Genomic DNA, 11,591 nt, shown 5'->3' with positions numbered 1-11,591 from the left:
ATGCCAAGTGAAACAGCCAGAGGCAAAAGAACAATCGCTGTATGAATGCACTTATATGAGGCACATGCGATAAGCAAGCTCACAGAGAAAACAACAGAGGGTGCCAGTGGCTGGGGATGGGGGACAGGAGTCATCATCTCCCGGGTAGAGAGTTTCCGCTTTGGATGATTAAAAAGCTCTGGAAATGCATTGTGGTGATGGTTGCAGAACAGTGTGAATATATTTAATGCCACTAAATTTCACATTTTAAAAAAGGTTAAAATGAAAAAAAAAGTTAAAATGATAAACTCTGTTATGTGTATTTTACAATTTAAAAATGGACTCAAAAAAATTTTAACTTCTGCTTATCAAAAGACATCATTAAGACAATGAATAGGCAAGCCACAGATTGGGAAAAACATCCCCAATATACCAGACACAAATCAATTTACCAGGCTGCTTAAACACTCTGCAACTGGGAGCTCTGAGAAGACCAGTTCTGCCATGCATCCACGCACACCCGTATGAAACTGCAGCACGGCTCAACAAAAAGAAGTCCAGAACTGTGACAAAGCCTTGGCTTTGCTGATTTCCGGTCCCGGGCCTGCTTCCTCATCTACAACACGCTGAAACTTAGTACCGGCTCCACCTTGGTGCCAATTCTTACATCAAGATGAGAGAGCTTATGTAGCAGTACCACAGAATGGAAAGTTAAAATACTGAGAGAAGATGGATAAAGACTTCCTCTCCTCCTATGTTTCCCTAGGGCCACCCATACATTCAACCTTCTCTGGGAGACTTGGGGTTCCACTTAGAAATTACCTTTCCAGTACATGTTTGGCCCCCTAAGCAAGCACTTCTATTGATTCATTGCTACTATACAACTCTCCAAGCTTCCTCAGAAAACTGTTCAATGAGGTTTGCCCACTTAGAAAACTGAGCCAACCGGCACAACTTTAAATTATCACCACTAACAAGGAGGGGAAAACAATTAATGAAGGTTAAAACAAAAACAAAACCAGCATTCAGATGGCCTATTTGAGACACTCATGGTCTGGCAAAAGTTTTGATACCAGAAACTTCCAAAAGCATGCTATATACTTGCTTTCCAGCCATCTCTTGCTTCCAACTAAGGGACTTCATGGGACAGCAAACTATGATGGCCTTCTACAAATGGAAGCAATTAAAGGGAGATTATTCCTTCCTCCAAGGACACAAAACAAGTCTGCCCTCTAGCTTCACTATCATACTCAGGCTCTCACGGGCAGGGCTATGCCAGCCAGGCTCCCACCAGCCGCCCTCTGACAAGGCATGGGAGCAGGATGAAAGTCCTCAAGGTACTCAAAGTCCTAGGGAGCCCTGGAGCGAGCAAACCGATCTCAGCTACCAGTTTTTCAAAACGGACAAAGTGATACCAAGAGCCAGTCATTCAGTTCTTCATTCTCTTCATCCCTAGGGCTTTCCTGATACCCTGGGGATGCAAACAAACAACAACAACAAAAAGAAACGAAGGAAAAAACACACTGGTCTGCTTACCCCTCGTTGGACCGTATCATGTAGTCAGTAAATTCATGGTCTCCCTTGATCACCTCCAAGGGGACCACAAGGTTGACGTCAGAATCAGTGTTCCGCAGCTGGTTGAGTTTAATGTTGACTGAGAAGAGGTAATCCCGCACTTCGTCTATGCCCACCTTCAGGCCCTTGCACACCACATACCTGAGAGGAGAGACCCTGTCACTCCACTGAGCAAGGGCTTCCCCGGTATAATTCCTCCTCCCTGAACCTCCTGCTGAGTCACAAAACCCCTGTCTACATACCAAGAACAGAGTGCTGCAAAGTTCACCTCAAATCCTTCCTTCTTATGTTGGGCTCTGTTTCTACTCTCTATGGCAGTAGTTTCCAATTACCCTGTGCCAGGCTGCCTGAATCACCATCAGCTGGGGAAGTCTGCTAAGGGCAATGACTCTCCAGGGATGGGACCCAGAAATCTGTGTTTTTAACAAGCCACCTAGCAATTCGGACTGGCTGCCTCTTCTCTCACAAGATGCACGGGCACTGTGTCCCATCTGGGATGCACACAGTGACTCTGGTTTGTGGCCCACTTGTCCTTCAGGTAACCCTTCCTTGGTCTCCTTCACCCTCCTGGGCCAAGCCAAGGATCGCCCACAAAAGTGTAGTGAACAAGGTTGGTGGAGGAGGCGGAGGCTGAACAGTACGTCAGAGAACCAAGAAAATCCAAGTCCTCTTGGCTCCAATCACTTTTTTAAATCAGGGTTTTTTAACGTAGCTTGAGTTGCTCATGCCAGAGATGCACCAGGTTTTCCTGTTCTGACATTTAGCCAACTAGTCCGATTCAAAGGGAGAGGAAAGCCTCACCTCTCTGAGTTGGCAGGACGGCTGGTAATCGGCTTAAAGAGACAGACTCGTTCAAAGCAGCAGTACAGCAGGTAGATGAGCCCCACGCTGAACGGTGTGAAGAGGTCAAAGGTTTTACAGATAAAGTGGCCTCCTAGGTTAAGAGAAAACACCAACGATAGTCAGCAGCTTCCACTCCAGGAAATGAGTTGGGTCATCTCAGGGACTATGACAAAGTCAGGGCCCAGATACCTGGGCCCATTAAAAGTCACAGGCCACAGAAGGGAAAGAGTTGTAGAGGGGACTTTGGGGATTCCATAGCACTTTCCCCCCTAAAGTCCTCATTCCACCACGTGTCATCTCATACAAGCAGACCATTAGCTAACTTTCAAGCCAACCCCAACACATGTTCTTGTACAACAGGGCCTCTGATGGGTCCTGGGTGGGGAGACGGCAAAGTGTCACCTGTCCGGACAACAGACAGCGCCATGAGGAACTGACAGAGCAGCAGCTGTTTGCTGAGGATCTCCTGCAGGTTCTCCTGTCCCTCCACTGAGAAACCCTGAAACGAGAACGCAAGGATCAGAGCAGAAAAGAGAAGTGACGAGGACTGAAGGGTGCTCCGACCTCATCTTCCCTGAACCTTCTTCAGGTGTCTCCACTGGTCTCCACCAGCTGACTGACACAGATACAGTCTGGTGTTTAGATTCTCTGGCGTGGTCGTATGGCTCCCTGTGGTAAAGACAGCACCTGGGACCCAGGCCTGCCTACTGAGCCAGTGCTGTTTTCCTGCTGTATCGCTCCTGGGGATCTGCTCCTCCAAGGAGATGGTCCAGAAAATTTTAAAACTCATGCTGGAATCCAAGGGAAGGATACGGCAGAACAGAGGCAAAATACGCTGGTCACAAGCCAACTACAAGTCAGGAAACTGAATGCCCTGGTGAGTCCAGTGAGACCCAGGGAGCACGTGTGGCTAAATCTGTATGGGCTCCCTCAGTCCTGGGCTGACCACTGAAGAGGCCCCAGTCTGGTGACAGGAGAAACTCTGCCTAACTCTGATAGTCACAAGAATCTTCCTTTGTCTGCTGACCACAGATTTACTCACAAAACCCCCCCTCCTGTCCCAGGACCATGGAGCCTCTTCCTCCAGCTGGCAGAGTCTCTGGGCAGGCTGTTTGTATGAAGAATGTATGTTGCTGTTCTTGGAGTGGTCTCCCTCCCTGTGAGATCCCAGCAAGGAGCAGAGAGCCAAGCTCACAGGGGAGTGAGGGACGCCAGGGGCTATGATGGGAAAAGAGGCAAGTTATTGTTTAATGGGCATAGCATTTCAATTTTGTAAAATGGAATAAGTTTTGGAGATCTGTTTCATGAAAGCATGATTATAATTAACATAACTGAACTGTAAACTTAAAAATGGCTGCAACAGTACATTTTATGTTATGTGATTTTTATCACAATAATTAAGAGAAGCAAAGAGGCTGGCCTCCATTTAACTGGCCCCAGCCTGGTCTCCAGAAGTAAAAATGTTCAGTAATGTCTTCCAGATTTACAGATGCTTCTTAAAATGCACAGCTGTTTATAGGGAGAGGGGAAAAAACACACACACAAAAAATCCCATGTGGGTCACCAGTCTATGTTGGCTAAGTCAGAGGGACAATCCTTGAGTTTGCCACTCGAGCTGATGCTCTGCACGGCTGCCTCCCCAGCGTATCAGACCCCGACAGGCTCAGCGGAAGCGGCCCCTCCCTCCACCCAAGCCTATCTGATGTCCCCTGCTAGGCACCAATCTTTGGGGACTGAGGGCATGCTCGGCTCCTGTGCTGACATCTTAAACATTTCTTCACCTCTCCACACAGCTACTGCTTAAGAGGCTGCCCAGGGGGCTCCAGAAGCTTTTTGCAACTCTGGCCATGTGACCCTGGATTAACTGCCGCGTTCTCTGACCTTTCTCTACACTAAGCTGTGGCTCACAACTTTTCTGGTAGTCCAGAGAAGACTACCGGCAGCGTCAGATTACTGGGGGAGAAAGCTGCAGGGGTGCCTCTACGCCTCAGGCAGCTGCCCAAGAAATGGGCAACCTGAGTATCTTCTTCAGCCCAGCCACTGACACAGCCTCTTGCAGAGTCTTAATATGGAGTCTTAATTAACATGGAGTGGCTGCGTTTGGTTACGTGGTCACCTATCAGCTGCTCCTGAGGCTTAGGAGTGGCCGTGTACAGACAGCCTCTCCAAGAGCAGCGCCTGGGTGACAAACGATGGAAACGTCCTTCCTGTCGGCTCTGCCGAGTTCGTCTTAGTCACGGTGCCCCCTCACCAGGCCTCCACCCTCACCAGAGGCCTGTTGAGGAAGTGAGCTGGGCAGATCCACCTGCCCCAAGCAAAGATGACCATAACAGCAGAGCCTTGACAAAGTTACAAATGGAAAAGATGTACAAAAAGAATAAAAACATACATCATCACCCCATGAAGAGCAGGTTACCTACCCCATCAGCCATCAGAAAGTGGACGCCCTTGTGATCGGTGTTATCCAGGACGAAATTCCTAAAAGCATTGATGTTCTCCGGGCGGGTGATGTCTCCGTCTCCATCGATCCCACCCTCACCTGACAGACAGGACACAAGGTTCACATTTAGCTCGTCCGCCCTGTGCCTCCCTGGCAGCGGGACACAACCTCGCCAGGGCTGTGAACACAGGTACCAGGCAGGCCTCAAGGCCCAGGAGAAGAGCTCTGTGAGGAGCAGCTCAGTGAAGGACCCGTCACACAAGGCTGCCCTGCAGTGATGGGCCAGGAGGCAGAAACAGGGCCCTGCTACAGTAGAGGAGAGCTCAAGAGGAGTCAACCAGCCGTGAGCCATCAACTGAAACAGGTCTTCATGTTCAAGATCAAACGTGTGTTTAAAGCACCTACATTTAGGAAGCAATATCAACTTCTTCATAAGTTCTGTTAACAAAGGACTTGGAATTTCCTGCCAAGTCACAAGAAGCAAGACAGAGTGGAGGGAACTGCTAGGCGGTTGCTGAGCATCTGGCATACAAGGCTGGGGATGGGTGTGGGTTTGTATTTGTTAATAACCCTGCCAGTTCTCAGCCAGAGATCAAACAGTTTTATTATCTCCTGTCACCACAAGAGAAGGAAGGAGAAATTAACATGGATCTGCTGCAAGTTTGCCTACTGGAGGGTTAACCTGGATCCCACAGGCCTGGGGTAAAAGGCATAGTCAAAAGGAGACTGAGACCTCATGACATGGGCTGGGAACCCCAGGCTGAGAGCCCTGGGACAGAAAACATGGCACGTGGACAGTAACTCCTCCTGATAAGACTTGTCCCTCTGGGTCCCTGGGGCCTCCTCCGTGTCCCTACCGTAGTAGGGCTCGAAGAGCTCGCTGGAAGCGGAGTAGAAGTCCTCCAGCTTGAAGTCGTGAGGGCCCTTCAGAGTCAGCCCGAAGCCCTTGGCGTGCCACCTCTTCCTCCACAGCACATACTCCGAGAAGCCGCCCGGGCCCGCACAGACGTCGGCAAAGTACAGAAGCTCCGCTTCCCGGTCCTTCACCAGCGGCTTCTGCAGAGGTAAGTGGAAGCCAGGGGAGGAAGAGGGGAAAAATGCCTCAGTGGGGAGCAGGAAAGAGAAAGCAGGGGAGTAAAATAAGCCTTTCAGCAAGCACAGTGCAGAGTTCCTGCCAGAGCCACAACCACCAGGCAAGTGTCCTCTAAGACCACTGCCTTCAGTCACCCATCTCCACCTCAAAACACCCCTGATGCCTTTCACACCACCATACCCAGCTCAGACTCCTAATAAAACACCCTAATGGGCACCCAAGTGTGCATGTTTTATTTCTCAGCATCTTTTCCCCACCATATCCTGCCTTACAAAAGTCCCAACGAGTGGGGTAGATGTTCTAGCCCCCCACATGACAGACAGGGAAAGAGAAACGCCGAGACACAAATCGACCTGTTCACAGTCTGCAGCACTGCTTAGTCAGCATCCCGTCAGCCTGAGCAGGAGACGCAGGCTTCCTGTCCAACCAGAGTCTGAGGGGCTCTCACATCACTTCCTCCCAGCCCAGGGCCTCACCTTCCACATGACAGTCTCTGCGTCCCTTTGTCCCTTCCTCCTAGACGCTACCTTTTTTTTCCCCTCCAATTAAGTTTTTATCATGGAATAATTTTAGACGTACAGGTAAGTTGCGAGGACAACGTTCGCACATGTCCTTCACCCAGCTTTAGTAACATCTTACACGGTCAGCTGTAAAAATTAATAAACTGATATCACGGGTATATTTCTATGAACTACAGCCCAGACATGCTTCAGACCTCACCAGACCCCTCGTTCGTTCCACGACTCCATCCAAGACCCCACAGTGCCCTGTGCGTCCTCCTTTTTTGCACACCCCCGCTCCTGCCTTTGCCCCTCTGCTGACCAGGGCCTGCGCAGGGCAGAGCTGGAAGCTGGTTAGATTGGGAGAACAGGAGCCACTGATCTAGGCAGCCATCAGAGCATCCAGCCACCTAAAGAATGACTGAATTACACTATCATCATTTGTATCTGATGATTAGTTCTGGCCACTTAAGTGGCTTTAAATTCTTAATATAAAACGCTGGGCGTTCCCTGGCGGCCTAGTGGTTAGGATACTGGGCTTTCACTGCTGTGGCCCAGGTTCCATCCCTGAACTGAGATCTCACAAGCCGCACAGCTTGGCCAAATTAATTAAATTTAATGTATGCTGAATGCAGATCTAGACTGTGTTTACACTTCTCTTCTACACACCTGGGCCCTCAAGGGTGAATTCCACTTGTCTCAAGCCTCCAGGGCAGAGACGTGCCATCTGCACTGGTGACAAGAGGCTGAGCTCCAGAGGGGTGACCGCAGGGGACCCTGATGAACATCCAGCAGGAAGGGCTACCACAGCGCAGCCTTCTCTCCCTCAAAGTCTGGCACGGCTGGGTGCTTGTCCAGAGCTCTCTAACTGCCAGATAAAGATCAGAAGGCTTCAGGGGAAACAGTTATAGGAAAGAAATGGAAATACTAATGCTCACAGTCCAGTCACTTGTGAGGTGACAAGGGCTCTGCATCTGATGATGGTTATCTAGCTTGATCACAACAGTAGAAAAAGTCTCTGGAGAAAGGGACTGTAGCTAAAAATACACTTCATCACCCTGTGGCAAGCCCACTCAGTGTGCTGGGCCACATCAGTTCCTTCTCCCTTCCCTCTGCTCCACCACCCTAACATTCTTTGTTCCTGAGCCATCAATTATTCATATTTTCTTATTGTATTCATTTGCACACTAAAAAAGACCTAACGGCATACGCCAAGAATATTATGCAGCACTTCCCAGGCTGCAAAGCGGTAGTGAGGCAGGCGTCACAAGTTTAAGGCCTGCACACACTGCAAAGAGTGAACACACTGTTCCTCATCACAGGCCAAGCCCTAGCCCCAGGCGCCAGCTTCTCCATGTGAGAAGACTGTGAGAAGAAAGGAGAATGAATCAATGAAAGCACCTCACCTCCAAAAAGACAGCATAAATATGATCTGTTCTGTAATTTCAAGATGTGTCACCCTCGCAGGCCGCGGCCAGCGCTCCTTTCACAGAAAGGACGGCCAGGGTTCTCACCTCTGCCACTTACTGACTGTGCAGTCAAAGGCAAGAACACGATTTATGTCTTTAAGCTTGAGCTTCCTCAACGACAAACTGGAACTAATGTAGGTTATTTCTTAAGGCTATTGTAGGATTAAACAAAGTACCTTATGTCGAAGACCCTTAAAAACTGTACAATACTGAACAAATGTTAAGACGACACGAAGTTCAACTCGATCAGCCAGCTCCCTGAGAGTCAGGCCCTTGTCCCTCCCCTCCTTTTCTCTCTGCAGAGTCTGGCGCAGTGCTCCACAGGCAGCGGGGACTTTGTAAGTGCTGTCTAATTTCTTCTAAGACAGCGCTGAAACTTAAAGATCTACATTCAGCTTTTGTATCCTGTTATGCTTCATAGCCAATGCTTTCTTACCACAACGATAACCGCAGGCACACAAGTCCCTCATGTAACGTTTATATATAATACGCTTCCATATACCCAAAGAATCTAAACGCCCTTCTCTTCCTGGCCCCTTCCAATTCTTGTTTATGATCTCTTTATTTCCCTAGCCTCTTTTTTCCTTTTACCACAACCTGTAGAAGCAGAAACATGCTGAAAAACCTCAAAGAGCCTCCCCCCAGCTTCCCATCTCCAACCTCCTCACACTTTGCTAGGCTTCACATTGTCTGCACTCTTACTCTAAGTTCCCTGATCCAAGAGCCACTGAGACTCTAGCAAACCTGGGCATGTGCCTGGGGCTTCTGCCACTCCCACGTCTGCTGGGACTGCTCTAAACACAACAAGCCTGCTGGGCTTGGCGGTCACTCCAGTCCTTGGGAGGAAACAGGGGTGAACAGACAGAAGCAAACACTAGGAGCTGAAGAGAAATCACTTTTATAGTGGAGCGTAGAAGAACTTCTCTGGAAGGGCAATTCTCCATGGCCACTATCAATCAATGCAAGTCAAGAAGCTGCCTGAAGCATCGCAAACACAGCCACCTTTTCCTATGTAACATCTCCACCCTCCACCTGAATGGTACGACCCTGATGCCTACTTCATTTTCCTGACAGCAAAAGACAATAACCAGATCCCAGCTGCTGGAGGCGTTTACATTCAAAAGCCCAAAATGACGCTGTGATTTCCCATCAACCTGACAGAGTTCCTCTGCCAGGCAGGGATTTAAGGGAAATCATTCGGAGCTCAGAAAATTAAATCAACACTATATCAATGTAATTTTCTCAAGATGCTAATTCCAAGAGCCGTTTCGTACAGCTTGCTGGTACTGTAAGGTGGGAGGGAGACCTGGGAGAGAGAAGTAACTACAGGCTGGAGGGGTCCACCTGCCATTCTGCCAGCATGGAGGAGACAACCAGGCAGGTGAAGCTGAAGCAGTGAAGAACTTGGAAAACAAATTTCTTTAAGCAGTGGATAATCGGGGGCCTACCAGGAGGAGGCTGAGTGAGGCAGAAACTGGACTGGGAACAGCCGGCTCCTGGCCCCTGCACTGTCAGAGAACGAACCTTCTAGGACAGGGTGAAAATGCTTTGAAACTCTGAAGGGAAAGCTAGAATGAAATGTCCTTTTTTCTTTCTCTATCATATGGAGGGTCTGTGTTCAGAAAAATGAGAGTAGTAAAGTAGAAAATCATTCCGATCCACCACCTGTAATTAGGATCCCACACGAAGCTTGTTCACAGAAGCAAAAAGGGAAAGTGGCCACATTTGAAGGCACAGATTTTAGAGCTGAACAAACCTTAAGAGTCTCTTGGTTCTCCTGGTTCTCTGGCAGGTTAGTAGGGCTAATTTCAGAGATGAGGTAGCTGAGATGCAAAGAAGGTATGACCCTGAGTGACACCACCTGTGACTAAATGCTGCACTTCCTACCTGCCCCCGACCTTCAGACATGATACTGATTGTAAACAGACCAGTGAAAGAACCCAGATGCCCACATTTCATTCAACACTCAGACATTTCCCAGAGTACTGCCCTCTCATACCAGAAACAGCAGCAACCAAATCAGATGATGTCACAAGTTTCAATCTGGAACATTAACTCACTGTAAGGACTGCTCACAGTCGTCCCTCAGTATTGACAGGGGATTGGTTTCAGGTCCCCCCACAGATACCAGAATCTGCAGATGCTTGAGTCCTTTACATAAAGTGGTGGTGTACAGCCGGCCCTCTGTATCGCAGAGTCAACAGACACAGAGGGCTGACTGCACTCAGACTCCACCCGACCCTGTAAGAGGCAGGCTCAAGCTTCCTGGTGGCAACTGGCCTCTACACGTCGACGAGCATGGAGAGGCTCTACACACATCCAACCCTCACCCTTACCTGCTCTCAGGTCCCCAGAATGCCCAGAACCTAGCACCATGGGGAAAGGGAGCACATCCATGTATTCCTGGTGTGTAGCACCGTGCCCGGCACAACACAGGGGCTGGATAAACACATGTTTAATCAGCGCAGCAGGGAGGCCTATGCACTAACTTGTGCCCTCACCTCCCTGCTCCCTTGGCCTATGCAGGCCACACCTGCTGATCTGGTCAGGAATGCCCCTCCTCCACTGCTGCAAGCCTTGCACTCCTCCACCTGGAGTGAAGAGCAGGCTCTGCAGAGTCGGGAGCTGGGACTCCGGGCCTGAAGCCCTAGAGATAACTGCTTACTAGGGCACTCCTGGGACCACAGGAAGCACTGTGGAACCCTAGCTGAAGAACTCAAAACAAAATATATCTCATCACAAAATGCATCTCCATCACCCAGCAGGAATACTCTCCTAGCATTGTACAAATGGCAATTTCTGAGCCACTGAAGCTGAAGCCTATTTAGCACTATGAATTCAGAAGCAAAATCTTGTTCTCACCCCATAAGAGTCCCTTGGATTTGTAAACATGCGATCGAACACAAAATCCATGTTAGCCATCTTCATTGCTGCCCTGCAACAAAGCAAGACACAAAAGCATACTCAGTACCAGACAGATGGGAGAGCTGAGGCTCAAATGGGAACATCGACCAGTGTGCATCGGGGGAGGGGAGGGGAGGGAAATGCCAGCAAACCTGTTGAGGAAGAAGACTCCTCGGATCATCTCGTAGGGATTGGCCCGGGTCCGAGCTCGCCGCATCTCCTCCCCATCCAGAACATCAAACACACTCTGCCCGGAGAGAATCAGAACCACAAGGTGAGCAGCATCACCCTCAGGATGGAGCTTGAGGAGCCGGATTCACAGCCCTCTGAAAAGCTAGGCCTCTGCAGCATCCCAGCTCTGAAATGACCAGATGTGTGACCCCAGACAGGCAGCTCGATCACTCTCCCTCTCAACTACCTCACTTGTAAAATGGCACAAAATAGAAGGGAAGCAAGCACGTGCCTGCCACATGGTAAGTGGTATTAATCCTTCTGGCACTGCTAACCCTCGCTGCAAGCCTGCTTCTCCACTCCAGCAGCAACTCGGCAGGGACCAGAGTTTTGCTATGAAGGGTGTACCCAGAAAGAGGGTAGGCAAACCAAGATCAAGCTTTTCTGAGGGCACCTACCTCCCAGCAAGGAACCCTTCTCTTTCTTCTAATTCTCTCTGGAAAAAGAAAGCCCCACTTTACCTGAGGATATTTCCAACTCTCTACCTGCCAGAAAAATAAGCTCCGTGAGGCTCGTCTCAGGCCTTGCTTCTCCTCCCACTCATTTTCTCCTCAGTT

General features: G+C 49.4%; 1 protein-coding gene across 1 annotated transcript in view; it reads right to left on the bottom strand.

The window, feature by feature from the left end:
- Positions 1-11,591, bottom strand: part of CMTR1 (cap methyltransferase 1) — a 51,823-nt gene that overhangs the window by 20,487 nt on the left and 19,745 nt on the right. The window contains exons 7-13 of the mRNA XM_010848688.1: positions 10,956-11,050; positions 10,762-10,834; positions 5,695-5,893; positions 4,818-4,936; positions 2,800-2,896; positions 2,356-2,488; positions 1,516-1,695 (exon numbers count right to left, since the gene is read on the bottom strand). Of these exons, the coding sequence (XP_010846990.1) occupies positions 1,516-1,695; positions 2,356-2,488; positions 2,800-2,896; positions 4,818-4,936; positions 5,695-5,893; positions 10,762-10,834; positions 10,956-11,050 (896 nt within the window). The remainder of the gene's footprint in view (positions 1-1,515; positions 1,696-2,355; positions 2,489-2,799; positions 2,897-4,817; positions 4,937-5,694; positions 5,894-10,761; positions 10,835-10,955; positions 11,051-11,591) is intronic.

Source organism: Bison bison, unplaced genomic scaffold (assembly GCF_000754665.1).
Source record: "Bison bison bison isolate TAMUID 2011002044 unplaced genomic scaffold, Bison_UMD1.0 scf7180017864270, whole genome shotgun sequence".
NCBI lineage: Eukaryota > Metazoa > Chordata > Mammalia > Artiodactyla > Bovidae > Bison > Bison bison.
This window is presented reverse-complemented; position numbering and strand designations above follow the sequence as displayed.